Source organism: Marmota marmota, unplaced genomic scaffold, assembly GCF_001458135.2.
Source record: "Marmota marmota marmota unplaced genomic scaffold, marMar, whole genome shotgun sequence".
Taxonomy (NCBI): domain Eukaryota; kingdom Metazoa; phylum Chordata; class Mammalia; order Rodentia; family Sciuridae; genus Marmota; species Marmota marmota.
The window spans coordinates 23,745,340-23,763,575 of NW_026000174.1; the positions used below are offsets into that span (position 1 = coordinate 23,745,340).

Consider the following 18,236-nt stretch of genomic DNA (forward strand, 5'->3'; position numbering starts at 1 on the left):
TATATTATACATCTTACCACTATAAAAAATTAATAAGTGCCAAACAGAGGAGTAGGATATAGGCAGTGATTCAAAAGAAAGCAAGGAAGCATCTGAGATTTCAGAACTGGTAGGACTTACCCACAGCTTTAAGGGGCAAGTATGTGATGGAGAATGGAGAGGAGGTGGCATATCAGGAGAGATATATGGTGTGGACAACCGCACAGAGGCAAGAGGGTGAGTGGCCCCTGGGAGGAGGTGTGGGGAACAGAGCAGGACAGAGCCTGGCCTGCTGAAACACTTTTCCCTCTGAGTATACCTTGTTGGTCCTCCCCAACTCAAGGCACTATGGTTAGAGATTATTTTTATGCTCCTGTCTCAACAACTTCCCTGCAATGACTTTTGCCATGCTGTACACAATTTCATTCATTCATTTATTCAAAAAATACTTATTCAGGACCTAGTAGTGCCAGGCATTTAGCAGTAGACACACACACACACACACACACACACACACGCACACACACAGATGGGGGGGGGGGTGTCTAGACAGATACCTGCCCTTGAGGGCTTCGACTCAGGGGTAACAGCTAACATCAGACAACGCTTACCCACCAAGCACTGTTCCAGGTAGTTTACAAGTACAGCTTATTTAATCCCCTAAATGACCTTTGAGGCAACCATGATTAGTCCCATTCTACACATGGCTTGAGGGAGATCAGGCATGGTGAGGTCAAGTAGCTTGCCCAGGCCATGTGGCTGGGCAGTGGCAGAGCCAGGACTTGAGCTGGACAGTCCTGACGTGTAGTGGGGCTAGCATATGCGTGCTGAAGAACAGGCCCGAAGATGGGCAAGGAGAGCGCTAGGATTAGGACCAGGTCCCAGGGGCAGAGGGAGGAGAGTCAGAACTCCACTAAGGCAGGTGGGAGATGAAAAGACTTGTTTTCCGATGAATGTGGCATGAGGGTGGGTAGGACAGTGGAGACCTGGAGGCCTGAGGAAGGGACTTGCAGGCACCCAGCAGGGCGAGGCTGGGGTATGAACTTTGTGGTGACAGCAGTTAGAAAGCAAGAGATGGTTCTGGTGACTTTGAAAGAGGAACTGGTCTATTTGGGAGGCTTCCTGGGTGTGAGGGGGAAAAGGCAGGGTCAAAAGTTCAGGCCTGGGGCACCCTTCCAGACCCACTGTTGCTCATAGGGCCCAGGCAGCTGGTGGAAAGAGACAGGTTTGGGGGTGCTCTGCCTGGGCAGGAAACACCATCTGTTTCCCTCATTCATCTGCAAATACTGCTCTGTGTCTGGAACACACCACCCTTGGGATGGACCAAGGCCGTGGGCAGGAAGTCTGGTGTTCACACATTTCCCAGCCTTGATGGGGCGGGGAGACAGCTCAGCCCTGGCCAGAGGAGCCCCTGCCCACCCACCTACCTACCTTTCTCCTGCTCGGCCGCTTCGCTCAGCTCAGGAAGCTTGAGCCCCACCAGGTTCTGATTTCTCATCAGGATGTGCTCCTTTGTGGGAAAAGAGAGACAGCGTTTCACATGGTGGCATCAGGCTGGATGCTTCTCTGGGTTCCCACTGTGGTTCTGCGACACTGAACCAGGCTAGGAAACACTGGGGCAGCAGCAAAGGGGAGTGAACAGGCAGAACATGGCACCAGTTCCTCCCCCAGCCTGCAAAGGTGCCTGAAACCCCGTTAGTGCCACATTCCTTGGCTCTTGTACTTGGTATAGCCTGTTTTTCTAAGAAATCTGTGGGCCTCAGTGCTCGGCCACACTGGAGGACAAACAGAACTGGGGGCTTGGGGACAGGAAGGTTCCCTGGGTGCACCTGTGGCTGCTCCTCCTCTCTGGTGATCTCTTGGCTGACTGCACCTTCCTGCCCTGCTGTTCTGGGCAGGGAGGATCACTCCAGGACTTGTCCCCTGCCCACCATTCGTTCCTCAATGGCCTTTATGGCACCTCCAGACAAATGAGGCCTGAGAATTGCTACCTTGGGGCCTCAGCAGGCAGAGCTGGGGAGAGGTGGGATGCTGACCACAGGTGTGTGGCATCGTTAGGCCCACACCTGCTCCAAGTCAGGTAGCATCAGACTCAGGCCCTCTGAGTAATGCCTGGCAGAGCGCCCACTTGACTTATGTCATCAATGGATTTTTCAGCCTCCTGGGTGGCAGAGGCCATGTGAGTTATTAAAACGGAAGGGGGAAAAAAAAAAAAAAAAGCAGGGTAAAGAAGGAAAGGAAGGGGCCAGCAGAGGGTGCTCATGATCCAAAGGGAAGCGGGGCCAAGCCCTTTACCTGTTTCCTTAAGAAGCTGGAGGCCCACAGTCCATCAGCTCTCAGCACAGTGGACCTGGGCAGTGGGAGGGTGTTCAGCTGCCGTGGGGGCATTTGGCAGCATGGGGCCTCCAGGTTACCTATAACTTTCTTTGCTAGGTGGGGATGGGGTGGCTTGTTGCCCAAGTCTTTCAGGCTCGTGAAGGCAAATCCCTGGCTGTGTGGAATCTTTGGCTCCACCTGCCCCCCAGAGATGTGGAACTGTGGCCCAACATGGGTAGCTCCTCCAGTCCCTGTTCAGCTCCACTGGTTTCTTAGGTCTTTCTGGCGAAGTAAGGTTTTATGTGTAAAATGTTCACACTGGCAGACAGGCCCGGCTCCCCTGAGCCTCCAACTTAGAGCACCATTTCTGAGTAGGACAGTGATCAGTATTGGAATGTGTCCTTCTAACACAGAAATACCCTCACTTGTGCTGGAGTGCTATTGGGTTCTTCATTTCCTTTACTGTCCCACACTCTCCTCTTAGGGTTACACTGTCCAGCTCTAGGCCCCACCAGGCAGAATCCCAGTTGCTTTGGTCTGTGTCTGGGGTGGCCCTCTCAGGAAGAAAGGACTGGGTCATATTTCTTTGCCTTGTTAGCTCTTCTCTCCCTCCCTCTGGCCTCTCTCCCCTACATCTCTGGACATCCCAATCATCCCTTGCATAATGTGGCAGCCCCGTGGATGGCCACTGTGCTTAGGTTGATGGCCAAAGGAAGTTGGGGGCACCAGGGACATTGGGAAAAATTCACCATGGAAGGAGAAGCCCTTCATGGTCCTCATCATATTTAACCAAGGGCCTTAGATCCAGGCATCAGGAAGAAAGATTGGGTGCTATTACAAAAGGGAAACCTATTTAATCCCAGTCTCGCCCAGTCCTAGGCATGACCAGGTTTGATCAGAGGGTCATTTATGAGTCACCAGCTCTGGCTGGGGAAGGAAAACAGCCCAGGACTGAGGGCCCATGTGTCTCTCCACACATCCACCTTACCCTGAAATGTGGCTTTGTTTGGTGGCTATATCCTAAGCTGACTTCTGCCTATTAATAAGTGCAAAGCATGCCTGAAACTGGCACTATGAAGAAGATGTCATGCATGTGGCCTGGCTTCTCTGAGTAGGGAAGTTTGGGGCCCTGTGAAATCCACGTCCAGGCCAGAGCTGCCCTGCCCCAGGGTCCAGCCTCAGCCCAGAGGTCTTCAGCCCAGGAGGGACCCAGCATTCTCACCCTGCCCAGCTGGCCCCTAGAAACCCACCTCACGGAGCTTGGTCAGTTTCTGCATCCGCACGGGCTGCACTTGTATCTGGAAGTCTTTAAGCCCGGGAGTCTTGGCCAGCTTGCCACTGGCTTTGCCTGGAAACCGCTTCTCTTCCTCTGCCAGAGGCAGCTTGGCAAGCACTTTCTGCAGCCGGGGCCCAGGCTCTTCGGGGCCACTGTCCCAGGACACTCCCCGTACCAGGGGTGGCCGGGACACAGGGGGACGCAGCTCAGCTTTGGAGCCAAACTTAGATCCCTGGGGCTCTCCGGCTGAGCCTTTTCCCTGGGGAGCTGGTGAAGCCACCCCTCCGGAGCCCTGGGCTGGACTTCTGGGCAGAGGGTTGCCCTCCCTGGCCGTCTTCAGGAGCTGCCTCCCCAGCTCGCTCTCGGCAGGGCCAGGCTGGGGGCTGTTCAGGGCCATTTTCCCACTGCTGCTTGTGCCAGAAGTTGGGCCCTGGGGTGTAGTCTCGGGGTGCTGAAGGGGATCAAAGTTTTCCTTTTGTTCTATTGTAAGCTCTTTGGACTTCTCAACTGTGGGAGAGCGAGGAGCCAGCCTGCCCTGAGACACTTTCCTCTGGTCATTCTGCTTCCGGTCAGCTAGCCCTTTGGGAATATTCTGAAAGAGACAAGGTAGAGTTGGGGTCCTGAAAGTAGATTGAAGAGGAGATACAGACGCTGCCAAGTGGCACATTGGTGTGTGTGTGTTGGTGGAGTGGACAAGGTGGAAAGCTTCTCATTCAGGCCAAGCCAGCCAAGGAGCACACAACAAGCCTGGGGTTTGACAGTGAGGACAAGGGAACCTTCAATTTAAAACTATTCAGGAACTTCTCCTTTGGCACAAGAATTAAAATCAAGAATCAATAAATGGGATAGATTCAAAATAAAAAGTTTCTTCTCAGCAAAAGAAACAATCTATGAGGTGAATAGAGAGCCTACATCTTAGGAGCAAATCTTTACCCCTCACACATCAGATAGAGCACTAATCTCTAGGGTATATAAAGAACTCAAAAAGCTAAGCACCAAAAACAAACAAACAAAAAACCAAATAACCCAATCAATAAATAGGCAAGGACCTGAACAGACACTTCTCAGAAGATGATATACAATTAATCAACAAATATATGAAAAAATGTTCATCATCTCTAGCAATTTGAGAAATGCAAATCAAAACTTCTCTAAGACTTCATCTCACTCCTGTCAGAATGGCAGCTATTAAGAATAAAAACAACAATAAGTGTTGGTGAAGATGTGGGGAAAAAGGTACACTCATACATTGCTGGTGGGGCTGCAAATTGGTTCAGTCAATATGGAAAGCAGTATAGAGATTTCTTGGAAAATTGGGAATGGAACCACCATTTGACCCAGCTATCCCTCTCTTCGGTCTATACCCAAAGGACTTAAAAACAGCATACTACAGGGACACAGCCACATCAATGTTTATAGCAGCACAATTCACAATAGCTAAACTGTGGAACCAACCTATACACACAATGGAATATTACTCAGCAATAAAAGAGAATAAAATTATAGCATTTTCAGGTAAATGGATGGAGTTAGAGAAGATAATGCTAAGTGAAGTTAGCCAATCCCAAAAAACCATATGCTGAATATTTTCTCTGATATAAGGAGGCTGGTTCATAATGTATGGACAGGGAGCGTGGGAGGAATAGATGAACTCTAGATAGGGCAGAGGGGTGGGAGGAAGGGAGGGGGTATGAGGTTAGAAATTATGGTGGAATGTAATGGACATTACTATCCAAAGTACATGTATAAAGACATAAAATGGTGTGAATATACTTTGTATACAACCAGAGATAGGAAAAAAGTGCTCTATATGTGTAATAAGAATTGTAATGCATTCCGCTGTCATATATAAATACAAAAATTAATAAAAAAAAATAAAACTAGTCATGAACTTGTCAAGCACTAGAAGCTAAGGAGGAGAGCTTTCCTACATTGGGAGGAAAGCTTTGGCTCCAGCTCAGTTGCCCACATTCAAGTCCTGGCTCTGCCTGGCAAGGCCTTTAACTCTTAGGGATCACATTTCCCACAGGTTGATGTACTCTGAAATTATATGCAAATGTGCAAATATATTTGTGGGTGTCAGGAGTATTTTTCTGGGAAGAAAATTCACACTTTTTAATCATTTTTCAGAGATGTCCATGAACCCAAAGAGGATAAGGGTCATATAACTAGGTGATCCTTGCAAAATAGCATCTTACTCCTCGGAAGTTCCAAGATTCTGCCCTCTTCTTTCATTGCCCTGCTTTGGGGGGAAACATGAGGGCTTGTGTGTGGTTATCTGCCATCTTGTGTAGGTGCTGAATCTTCAGAAAACTCTATCCAAGGCCCAGTTCCAGGCAAGACTGTAATCTTGCCTGCCCTCCACTCCACCTGGAGTGCTTAGCCACCTGCTCTGAGCAGCGTGGGCAATTCTATTGCTCATCAACAGAGATGAAATATTCCTGGCTGTTTCCAGCAGGGGCTGGGTCTTTCCTATACATTCTTTGGAGCTGAGAGGAGCATCAGTTGTGCCTGCCGAGCAATAGCAGGTCCTTGGTTCTGGAAGGAGCATCAGTTGTGCCTGGCTGCTGCTGGGCCTGGAGTTCCACTTGCCTCTGGCCAGCAACCTGACCGAATCCTGTCTCCCCACTGGCTCCACCTCATGGTAGGGCAGAGGAACCTGCTGTTTGCCCAGTCTCTACCTTCCCCTCACATGCCCACATGCACACACACTTGCAGGGCTACCCAGGGGCCAGCTGAGGTCATCCAAATGGGACAGAGCTCAAACTCACAGGCTCGCCAAGGTGAGGTGCGGAGACATCGGCGTCATCCCCCTTCTGCTGGAAGAAGTGAACACAGGTCAGCCTGGATGGGAAGAGGCTGGCTTCCTTTTGAAATGCCTCAGGAGGCCTAGCTGTGGTGTGAATTCCTGCCCACCCAGCACCCGAGCTCAGGGTCATGGAGGGCCTCCCAGCAGTGAAGAGGTGAGGGGAGAGGTCCATTGGCATGGAAACACCACACCCAGTGGACCCTTACCTGTGGAGGTGCTCCTGGCAGAGGGGACTGCGAGCCACCGCACACATCCAAACCTGGAATGGTTGACACAGGAAATGATGTCCAGCACCCCAGACCCTCATTTGTCCCTTTAGCAAAAACACAGCCTTCCATAGCAATCGTGGGCCTGGGAGCCAGAGACATGGCCATTTGTTGAGTGCCTCTCACATGCCAGCTAGTTCTTAGGTGGTGAATTCCCATGGAAATCATGAGGAAAGTGAGGCATACAGAGACCTCAAGGTCACATGGGCAGGAAGCATAGGTGCTGGATGTGACCCCTGGCTGCAGATGTGAGCCCAGGCTTGCCCGGCTGCACTGACAGGGCAGGCTGCTTTCCGGGGCACGCCATCCTTCCCCCACCAACCCCTGCTGGTCTGAGGGTGTGTGTGGCTTGGACACAGCCAAAGGACAGGGAAGAAATCAAATGCAAAGAGTGGCCCACATAAGAGCGCTTTCCAAATAAGCTCTGTGATAACTTCTCTCTGAGCAAAGAGCGCCCATCACAGCCCCCTTCCCATAACCTTGCCCTTGTCCTCACCCAGCCTGGGTGTCTTCAGTTATTCCTGCCTCCACACACTGGTCCCAAACCCCAATAGACAGATCGGCCTCCTCAGGGTGACCTGGCTGGGAGCCCCCTGAGAAGGGGACACAGCAGGAGTCCTGATCCAGAAGGCTGCAGGCAGGGAAAGGCCAGTGGGAAGCATCCTGGTCAGGCTAGGCCAAAGGCAGGATGGCTGGGCCTCACCTGGCGGGGTGGGGACTGTGAGTGAGCTGCTCCGAGAGTGTGCGGGAGAAGCTCCTGGGCTGTGGTGCGGGGAAACAGCTGTGGAGATAGACACAAAGAGGCTGGTGTTGGTGAAGGGTCAGGACCTCCACCTAATAAAATGTCCTTTCAGACGTTTCTCAACCCTGGGGACTCGGCCTGCCTTGTCAGGGGCCAATTCTGTCTGCCATGTAAATCTCCTATTGCAGAGAACTTTGCTGCCAGCCCAGCACAGGGGACCCTCAAGTCATTTGGGAAGTGGGGAGATACATTCCTTACCCTGACTTCAGAGCACCTTCCAGAACCAAGGACCTGCTATTGCTGGGCAGGTAAAGCCCCAAGGACTGTACTTTTAGATGTCCCAGGATGGCCCTGATTTCAAATGCTCTCCTTGCCCTTCTAAGTCCATTCAGACTTGTCCAAACCCTGTCTCAACTTTTTGCTCAGGAAGAAGAGGGACCACAGGAGAGCCCTGAAAAATCTTCCTTCTAACCCAGAAAATTTTCTCCAATACTGCCTCTCCTTCCCCAGAGTTCGAAGGTCCTTCCCAGTCTGCAGCTGGAGGTTGGGGGAGGAAGCCAAGGATGGCTCTTGGGACCTTTGCTGAGGAGGTGCAGAGAGCAGGGCCTCAGACTCCGCCCATGCAGGGTGACCTAGGGGTCTGCGCACATGGGCGTCACACAGAGGGATCAAGGGAGGTGGAAGCTGGTGGGAGAGAGGGGAAGCCCAGGTTGAGTTTGTGGGTATCAAGTGGGCTGACTTGTTGGCAAAACAGGAAGCCATGATAGTCACACACAGGGCTGAAAAACAGGAGAATTTTCCGGGCTAGAATTGAGCAGCATTTAGAGCTTCTGAAACTGAGCAAGACATTCTCCTTGTAGGGGTGTCTCCACAGGGCTCAGACTCCCTGAGGCCTAGGGACATGTGAGTCACAGTCTACCCTCATGGAAACAGGGCTGCGACTGCAGCTGGGGCCTGGGTTTTCCCTCCATACCCACCACCCATCCACCCAGCCCACCCTGCCTCACAGGGGTTCAGGGAAACCACCTGTAATTCTGGCCCTGCCTACCAGATGGGGAGTCTCCGGGGCCACTCCTGGACCTCCTCCCGCGGCGGGTCAAGAATCGCTCACTCACAGACTTGGCTTCTTCCAGCAGGGCCAGGTTTTTTTTCTTGTCCTCTTCTGAGATGCTGATGTCTGGCAGCTGGTCATTTACCAGGTCAATAACATGCCCCGCAGGGTCTGCAGAGGAAGAGTGAGCTTGGAATGAGAGCCACTGCATGCATGGTCCTAGGCTGAGAGGCCCTGCCACCCCACACCCCAGCCCAGAGATGTCGCCCAGAGATAACACAGACCAAAGAAACTCAGCTAAGTGCTGGTGCAGGCAGAGGATTGCCTGGGGACAGACAGCAGCTTCCTCAGCCAACTTGGTCCCTCTGTGCCCTATTAGCTTGTAGCCTATGGCTGTGGCAAGTTCTCTGTCACAAATGTCACAAGTAGTCATAAAGCCACGTTGGGGTTCTAAAATTTCCCTAAACTCTGTTGTTCAAGGAAGGGCATCCAGGCTCCCCTCCTCCATGCTATTCACTCCCCCTGTTGTGTTCTTCCTTCTGGTCTCTGGTTGTTTAATTTTTTATTTTATTTTATTTTATTTTAACAATTTAGTGAGGTGAAGTTGTAGATGAAGGAAGAAATCCAAGGATCAAGGGCCACAGACACGATGTCATGGCCAACTTCCCTCTTCTTTCTTCAACTCACATGGTCTACTTCCCTCCTTCCCCAACTGCCCCTTCTCCAGCAGCTCACCTAGAGAGTGACACCATCTCTCCCCAGCGGCTCAGGACCATGAGAGTGGCTCCAAATACCTCCTTTTCTCCCACCCACTCCACATCCAACCACCCAATCAAGTCCTGGAATTTACCTATGAAATCGCTGAGCCACCCCTCATCCTTATTCGTGCCCATGGGCTATTACATCAGCCACCTAATAGGTCCCTGTCTTCAGGTCATTCTCCTCCATTCCATCCTCCATTCCTAGGGGAGTGACCTCTCCAGCTGTCATGTCTGACCATGCTATTCTCCTGTCTCATCTCATGGGGACTCCTCAAGTCCTCAAGATAACACAAGGTCCACACTCCACACTGGGTCCAGCCCATTTCTCTGGCCCCACCTATTCCTTCCAGGCACCTCCACCCAAGCCTTCTGTATGGGCTTCCTGCAGCTCCCGTTTTCTTCCCCAGCCTTCATTCTCTTTCCTGGAAGCAGCTCCTCATTTTCATGGGTGAAACTCTTCTGTGGCCCACTACACTAGTTAGGAAGGAGCTAACCATCTCCACCCACAATCCTGTCCCAAGTGCCAAGAGAAAGAGTAGAAATATGTGCCAGTCTTGGCCAGCCAAGGAATGCCATCCATGTGTACACAGAGATCGACTCAGGGACAGACAAGTGAGACCAGGCAAAGGCAATCATGGGAATTGTGTGGGGCACATGTGGAAAAGAAACTCTCCTTCCATCGATAGGATAAAAGCTTAGAGTTGCTCATAGTCATTTGTTACCTTTGTATAAAGGACCTGCCCGAGAACTAACATACAAGAACGGAGACCTGAAAGATGGAATGGGACGATGACTAGTAACTTAGTTTGGGCACCTGGATCCAGCACTACCTAAAATCACAAGCCCTGGAATAATAATAATAATAATAATAATAATAATAATAATAATAAGGTGTAAGCTAGTGTGAAGTGGGTTCCCATCATTTGAAAGAGTCCTGATTAACACAGCAGAGAGTTCTGTTGCCAATAGGGTGCTCTGTGTGGCACCTGCTTCCTCCCATGTCTCTACTTTCACCTGCAATGCCTTTCTTTCCTCTTGTCTGTCTGTCAATTCTCTAAGAGGAAAATTAAGTATTATTTCATCTGGAAAACCGCTTCTACCCAGCCTTCTTACTCAAGAAGGAGAATTGGTCTCCTTGCCTTGGTTCCCCTAGCTTTTTTGTGAAGGCTATTCTGATGCTGTGTCCTGATTACATGTGTTCACTTTCTGGTGACCTCATAGCCTGTGACCAAGCTGCATCACATTTATGTTCCAATGGCCCAGGGAAGACTGACACACCTCTGGGGAATGAGCAGGTGACTGGGGCAGCCAGCCCAAACACACCCTGACCTAGATGTGGGCCTTTCTAGAAGGGTTGAAGGACTCTGCCCTCTGAGCCCCCGAAATGAGCATCACCCAGCTGTCTCTCCTGGACCTCCTCTTCTTCCTCCTCATGTCCCAGTCTTGTCTTTTTACCACAAGAGATGGAAATCCGACACAGTACTTCCCGAGGCAGACACAAGGGGCTGCTCCACTCTGCCCTCTGGGCTCACAGGGCTGGGCAGCCTTGAGGAGGCAGGCCGAGAGGTGCTGCATGGCCAGTGCCAGACCTTAGTCTTCCTACTCAAAAACGACCACCCTTACCCACAGAAGTCAGCGGAGCAGTGGACACCTTCAGGTGCCGGTGAGACAGCCTTCTGTGGGGACTGTGAGCTCTGAAAGATAGAACAGAGTCAACTCGTTAGGAAAGCAACCTGGAAAAGTTGCCAGCTTATTCTTTCCGTGTCATCCTAGAGCAACATCTTGCATACATAATATGTATGATATAATATTATGCATATCCATTTCTTGTATCCTCCTTTGAGTCCACTTTGCTATTCTTGCTGGCTCCCTTATCAATGAGGGAAGTAGGTCTTTGACATAGGCTCACTGTATATTTGTAGGATAATTCTCTCTTTAATTTTTTGGAAATTACACTTAGACAATCTCATCCCACCTAGACCAATGCATGGGCCAGTGCTGTGTAAAACACACAGTGACATTCCTGTGTATGTGAGCAGGGTCCCTCCCAAGTGACCATCTTCCATATGGAACCCACGATAGCCATAGGTAGGATTCTGCAGTCAGAGACACACTCCCAGGTTTGTCCACAAAATCTGGACAGTTATTATGAGAAACTTCTTGCTATGGTCCTGCTTTACTTAAGGGCTAGCAGAATGCAAAGGGCCAAATCAAGGAGAGAAACATCATTTTGGAAGTGAGGGAAAGATAATGGGAAAATCCTAACCTCTGTCTCCCATTGTGAAGAACATTTTCATCAAGAAAATGATGCAAGAAAAAACAAAGATTTGTAAGAAATATTGCAATCTGCTCCCCACATTCTAGGAAATCCTGCCCATCATAGCACAAGGATCAGGCACCTGGAATGTGTACCTGTTGGCCAGGTTTTTGTCAGCGTCTCCTTCAGGTGAACTGGCATCCCCAGTCAGGATGATTGTAGGTGGACTGTGAAATATTTCTGTGGAGGGAGGGTCCTGGTGGATTAGAACAAGAACACAGAGAGAGTTAGGCCTGGGTTGGTGGAGCTTCCAGCTGCACCAAGACACTCAACGCCATCTGAGTCAGTAGACCAATGCAGAGTGCTTGTTGGTTTACACTTTGTTGAGATATAATTGATAAATGAAAATTGTGTATATTCAAGGTGTACAATGTGATGTTTTGGTACACATGTGTGTTGTGAAATGATTATCATGATTCAGCTATCTAAAATATCTCCGTGTGTGTGTGTGTGTGTGTTGAGAATGCTTAGCAGATTTCAGGTATATACTACATTATTACTAGCTGTAGTCATCATGCTACACTTTAGTTCTCCAGAAGTTACTCATCTTATATCTGGAAGTTTGTACTTTTTGACCAGCATCTCATTTCCTCCACCTCCTGGGCCCATAATCTGTACAATTTCTGTGGAAATAGGCCCATACTAATAATAATACAGAGTCTCCTTTGCTACCTGCTTTGCAATATTTTCATCTCAGAATTATTTACAGGTGTATGTGGGAGACTCCTTGCCTCCTCTCCCATGTCCCTTCAAACATTTTCCTTCTCCTCTTTCTTGTCTCCTTGACATTTTGCTGTCAGCGCCCTCTGTGATCACCGTCCTGCCCAGGTTGAAAGCCCATCTCCTAATGCTCCAGAGCACCTCACCACCATCTCCTGCTGTTGGTGCTGCTTCCTGTACCTTTGCAGCAATGGATCCCAATTGTCCTCGTTGCTACTTTCCCTAGGGGATGAGTCTTCTGAAGCCCCTGAGCATTAAGCATTCTTGCCTCCAAAGGACCCCCTGATGCCACGAGCTTGGGGCTGCTGACAGGCTGGAGTCCCTGGGTGGAGCCAGGGCTGAGCTGCCCTCTTCTGCCCTCAGTGCACAGATGTTTCCTTGCAAGGTGGGAGGGGCTCCTCTTTCCTTTTCATATTATACCTTATTAAGCGGTCCTGTACAGTGTTGTGTGGACTTCTTCAAGGCCACAGTTTGCAGTGAACCCAGCTCTTCTCATTTTCATTTGCATTTCTTTTCTCCCTTAGGACGTGAGCTGGAGATATCACCAAGCAAGAGTCCACCCATGGAAGGCTGTGTTGCTTCCCTTGCAGGGAGGATGCTTTTATGTGGAAACCTGAAGCCAAAGCCCTGAGAAGTGATTCCCTGCGCTCTGTGTGTTATCTGGGTCCCTTGTCAGTGTGGGGAGGTGCAGGGTTTGGAAGAGAGAGGCATTTAGAATCCCCCAGCACATGGAAGGAAGATTGAGCAGTGACTTCGAATGGGCAGGAGGAATAGAAAGCAGCACTGTCTATTGGAGGGTCCGACAGACCAGGCTCATATTCTTGCTCATCAACTATGGGCATTGAGAAAGTTATTTAATATTTCTACAATCCATGATCATAAAATCTAATCCACAAGTTAGCATGAAGATTAAAAATATGTCAATAAAGCACCTTGCACATGATGGGCATTTTCAATAAATTATTATTTGACTTTCGGATTACTTACTCTCCCATTCAGCAATTTTTTGTTTCCATCATGTGCTAGGAGCAGCCATATATATATATATATATATATATATATATATATATAGAGAGAGAGAGAGAGAGAGAGAGAGAGAGAGACCCTCAAGAGCTCACAGTCAAGCAAGGGATAAAGAAAAAGTAATATAAAAAATTAAGATGATAAGAGATGGACCACATTCTGTGAAAACTCAGAGTAAAGAAGAAAACTATCTAATCAGGGAAACTGGAGAAGACTTTGTATTGGAGTGGGCATTTGAGTTAGGGGTCTTGAGGGATGGTTAGGAGCTTGCAAGACAAAGATATTAGGAGAGAGATCTGGGGCAAAAGAAATAGCAAAAGGCATTACTGAGAATTTGGGATTTGCCAATGTACCTGGAGCCGGAACATGGATTATGGGGTATGAGAGATAAGAGACGCCACGGGGCGGGAGGATTGCGACTAGGATAAGAGGTGGAGTCAGCTTCTGAAGGACCTTGAATTCTATTCCACAGAGTTTGGTCTTGTACTTTTGGAGATTGGGACCCCTGGAGGGTAGATTTGGGAGTAAATTAACTGCCAAAGAGAGAACACGGAAATATTGACAGCAGATCTGTCCACGAATCCCCATGATTCGCAGTGGTGGAGATGACAGAAGAGGCTGTGTTGCTAAAGCATCCATCCTCCTCCTGCACAGGAATTTTGAAGAGCTCAGCCATATGCTTGTGGCTGGAACCTAGATAGGCCCATCTGTCCTCATAACCCCAGAGCTCCAGTTCCTCCAAGAACACAGATACCCGTCCTGTTGTAAAAGACTCCTGAAAGTGATGCCCAGGGAGCTTCCCAGAAAGCAACTACTCATTCTCGGGACGTATTCCCTTGACGGCTGTTGATGAGCTGGCCATGGCTTTGTCCTTTTGTGGCATTATGCTGCCGTTCCCATGGTGATACAATGGTCAAAGGCCTGCTCTGTCTCAGATGAATGTTGTGCCAATAAAATAAAATAATGCACGGATATCCACAGTGATAAGCATCATAGGGTCTACAAATACTCATTAATTATAGTTGTTCTCAAAACAAATAGTGGCTCTGCTCTGAGTGACCAGTTCTCCCCATCTTTTGTCCACTAACCTCCCCTGGTAAGAGGCCAAACTAGCAGCAGAGAGGTGGGAGCTCCCAGGGTCCAGCAGGGAAGCGGGAGGACTTGGAATCACGGTGGGAGCATGAGGACATATAGTAGAACAGTATCCGGGGAAGTCAAGAAGGGAAGCAGTGTGTCAAAATGGCAGGTAGCAGGATGAAGACGGTGGAAGGCAGGGCCAGAAGTGGGTGAGATGAGTTTAAATGAGAAAGCCAGCAGAGGATGGAGTGGGTTTTGACTGTGTGGATTCGCTGGTGGGCAAGAAGGGCTGAAGTGTTTCCATAGTCTCCTCATCACATCATTAAATATGTCTGGCCTGCATTGTCTCTTAACTGTCAATCAAGGAATGAGCATCTTCTGTAGCATCATCTCTGAGCTCAGAGGTTGTTATGGTTTAGCCGTGGTGCCTCCCAAATGCTCATGTGTGAGACAATGCAAGAAGGTTCAGAGGAGAAATGTTTGGGTTGTGAGAGTCTTAATCTAATCAGCTAATTAATCCCTAATGGGATAACTGAGTGGTAACTGGAGCAGGTGGGTGTGGCTGGAGAAAGTGGTTCCTTGGGGACCTGGCTATGGGGTATATATTTGTATCTGGAGAGTGGAGACTCTCTCTGCTTCCTGATCACCCTGACGTGAGCTGCTTCCATCTGCCATCCTCTCCAGCCATGATGTTCAGTCTCACCTTGAGTCCTGAGGAATGCAGCCACCCTTCTATAGACTAAGACCTCTCTGAAACCATGAGCCCTCAGATAAATTCTTCCTCCTCTATAATTGTGCTGGTTGGGTCCTTTAGTTACAGCAGTGTAAAAGCTGACTTAAACAGAGGCACAAACCAGAGACCTGTGGGACCTTTTTCTAGGAGAAGTTATAAGTTTTTAAATTACTTACCAACAGTTCACATTGGAAACAATGTGCATGGAGGTCTGGATGCCCTGCTTTTCTTTAAACTGAAATATCAAGCAATCTCAGGTCCACAGTTCTGCAGAGTAACCCTTGGTTTAAGCCATTCAAGCTGTCTTGCTTCAATCATTTATGGCACCTGGCCCCAAAGGCATCTGAGTTATTGCCCTCATATAAGTGATTCTTATTGTGGCCTGGTTTTCTGGAACATATTTAAGGTTGTGCCTTAAGTATCCCCCACTAATATCATCTTGATGGCTGCTATGGTTTGGATATGAGGTGTCCCCTGAAAGCACCTGTGTTAATGCAGAAATGTTCGGAGTTGAGATGACTGGACTGTGAGAGCTATAACCTAATCAGTCAGTTCTAGTTTGAATAGAGTGACTGAACGTAACTGTAGGTGGGTAGGGTGTGGCTGGAGGAGGCAGGTCATCAGGGGTATTCCCTGGGAGGGTTCATCTTCTTTGCAGGCCCCTTCACTTCTCTCTGTTTCAGGGCCACCATGAAGTGAGCAGTGCCCCTCCACCATGCCCTTCCACCATGATTTCTGCCTCACCTTGGGCTCAGAGCAATGAACCCAGCCAACCATGGACTAAACCACAATAACCATAAGAAGAAAAAAAAACTTTTCCTCCATTAAGTTGTTCTTATTGGGTTTTTGGTCACAGCAACACAAGGTTGACTAATAATGGCTCATGCATGACTCTTGCTATAGGAACACCAATCAAAACTCTGACTATGCTCATAGTGTGCGTGGGATTCCTTCCCTGGGTGGATGCTATCCTGACTGCAAACATGTGATCTCCCAAAACTGCCTTCTTTAGGTTTGCCCTATTTATAGAGAATTTCTTTCCTGAGTCCTCTGGTAAACAAGAAGAAATGCATGTTAGCTAAAATACCATTCTCATACACGTTATCTCATACAGTTCCTGTCATCCCTGCGATGGGGCTTTCACAAATTCCCAGCATTCACAAATGCAGATGAGCTACATCTATATAAAGGGGTGGGATGGGCCAATCATGTTGCATTCCAGAAAAATAATTGTGGTGCTGGTGGTGGAGTATGTATCCATCTCTGAGAGTTTAACATATCAGTCTTCTAAGGAAGAAGAGTAACCGATTTTACTTATGTATGTATGTATTTTATGTATGGATGTACTACCTACTTCCCCCAAGCAATTTAAAGCATCTGACAACAAAATATAAGACATAAAAATCATAAGTCCTTAAAAATGGGGGAACAATTTGATGGACATAGATATCCAAAGCAGATAAAGAGCTCTTGCTCCTTCTAACCATCTATGGTTCGGCTCTGAAGTGAGATTGTTTGACCTGAAACCCAGGATCTGAGCAGATGGCTTTAAAGAACCGCTCAACAGGAAGAAAAGAAGAAAAAGAAAAGACAGAAACCTCCTTCTTTACTCTCACCTCTCAACGGACATGAAAGGGAAAGAAATCTTGATGCCTGTCCTCACTTCTCTTTTCCCCTGCTTTTCTTTCCTCCCTTTTCTCATACCCTTTCCTCTGGTGACGCTGGTTTACCTTTCCCACCCAAATCGTCTCCCTCTCTCTTTGTCCCTTTCTCTCCATCCATCCGTCTCTCTCTCACGTGGGTGGGCTTTCCCCACTCAGCTCCTTCCAACAATTGATCGTGCAGATCATCTGAACCTCTGCTTCTGTGATTGGCCCTAACCAGTTTACAAGAGTCTTGCAGAGGAAGGACCTTCTCTGAGAAGAGGGGCCCTGTGCTGGCAGTGATGGAATGCCTTTTGGACTCCAGGAAAGGGATGAAGTCTGCCAACATGACCACATTATTGCTCTTAATTCTCTCCATTCATCTAGCAAATATTTATTGTGCACCTATGTAGACATGGTCTGTGCTACGGCCTGGGGGGCAAAGGTGAGCCAGGCAGCCTCTGCAGTGCTTCCTGGGAGCATCAAGGGATGGAGAGAGGAAAGAGTACCTGCCCCCACACCCGATAGCACCCTCAGGGTTGGCACCTACAGGGCCAAAGGCCTGCAAGGCACTGGAGGGAGCAGCTTTCTACTTGGAATTTTCTCCGCCTGCTGGCTAATGGCCACGGGCCCTAAAGTAGTCCGATGGTGAGTGCCTTACCTGGGACAGCAGTTCCTCTCATTTAGAGGAGGGTCGAGGCAGTGAAGCCCACACAGAAAGGCAGACCCACACCACAGTGGTGAGTGCCAAGTGTATCACACAATTCTAGCTTCTCAGAAACCTGGAGGCAAGGCTGGGCAGAGTGGTGCATGCTTGTAGTCTCAGCGACTCTGGAGGCTGAGGCAGGAGGATCAAAAGTTCAAAGCCAATCTCAGCAAAAGAGAGGTGCTAAGCAACTCAGACCCTGTCTCTAAATAAAATACAAAGTAGGGCTGGGGATGTGGCCCAGTGGTCGAGTGCCCCCGAGTTCAATCCTGGTACCAAAACAAGAACAACAACAACAACAAAAATAAAACAAAACAAAACACAGGGGGCGTAAAGCAGTCAAGAGTCATGAAGCAGTCCCTGAACCACCTGACACGGAACATCCTGGTCTTCATTCTCTCCTTCCAATGTGTGCAAAATACACAAGCAATACAATAGAAGCTTCTTCCCTAATTTGCTCACAGAATGGTTGGGTACCCCACGGAAAATTCTAGTTTTCTGCAAAATCGTATTTGTGGGAACATTTGTGTCTTGTGTGGGCTGTCTTTGACTCTAGCAGGGACTAAGGAAAGAGTATTCTAGAGAAGAGAGTGTGGGAAGATTCCAGGATCCCTCTGGGGTGAATTATGCCAGGTTTTATTTATTTTTTTTTTTATGCCAGGTTTTAATGCATCACAAATACCTGTCCCTATGCCCACTCTGAGCTGCCTGACAGAGGCAAGCCTTCAAGAAAACTTGTTCAGGCGGGCAATGCATGTGACTGAATTTAGAGTTTGCCAGGCAAGTCACTTTGAAATTCAAGGGCCTCAGACTCAGA

The 18,236-nt window shown here is 48.8% G+C and overlaps 1 protein-coding gene across 10 annotated transcripts in view; it reads right to left on the reverse strand.

The window, feature by feature from the left end:
- Irag1 (inositol 1,4,5-triphosphate receptor associated 1) overlaps positions 1–18,236 on the reverse strand; it is a 119,240-nt gene that overhangs the window by 49,091 nt on the left and 51,913 nt on the right. For 5 of the 10 annotated variants that reach the window (XM_048788328.1, XM_048788327.1, XM_048788330.1 and 2 more), the window contains exons 4-11: positions 11,613–11,713; positions 10,824–10,894; positions 8,437–8,610; positions 7,350–7,427; positions 6,587–6,639; positions 6,343–6,390; positions 3,546–4,163; positions 1,411–1,489 (exon numbers count right to left, since the gene is read on the reverse strand). In XM_048788328.1, the coding sequence (XP_048644285.1) occupies positions 1,411–1,489; positions 3,546–4,163; positions 6,343–6,390; positions 6,587–6,639; positions 7,350–7,427; positions 8,437–8,610; positions 10,824–10,894; positions 11,613–11,713 (1,222 nt within the window). Of the gene's footprint in view, positions 1–1,410; positions 1,490–3,545; positions 4,164–6,342; positions 6,391–6,586; positions 6,640–7,349; positions 7,428–8,436; positions 8,611–10,823; positions 10,895–11,599; positions 11,714–18,236 lie in introns of all 10 variants that reach the window. The other 5 variants (XM_048788333.1, XM_048788334.1, XM_048788335.1 and 2 more) reach the window with 3 other exon arrangements.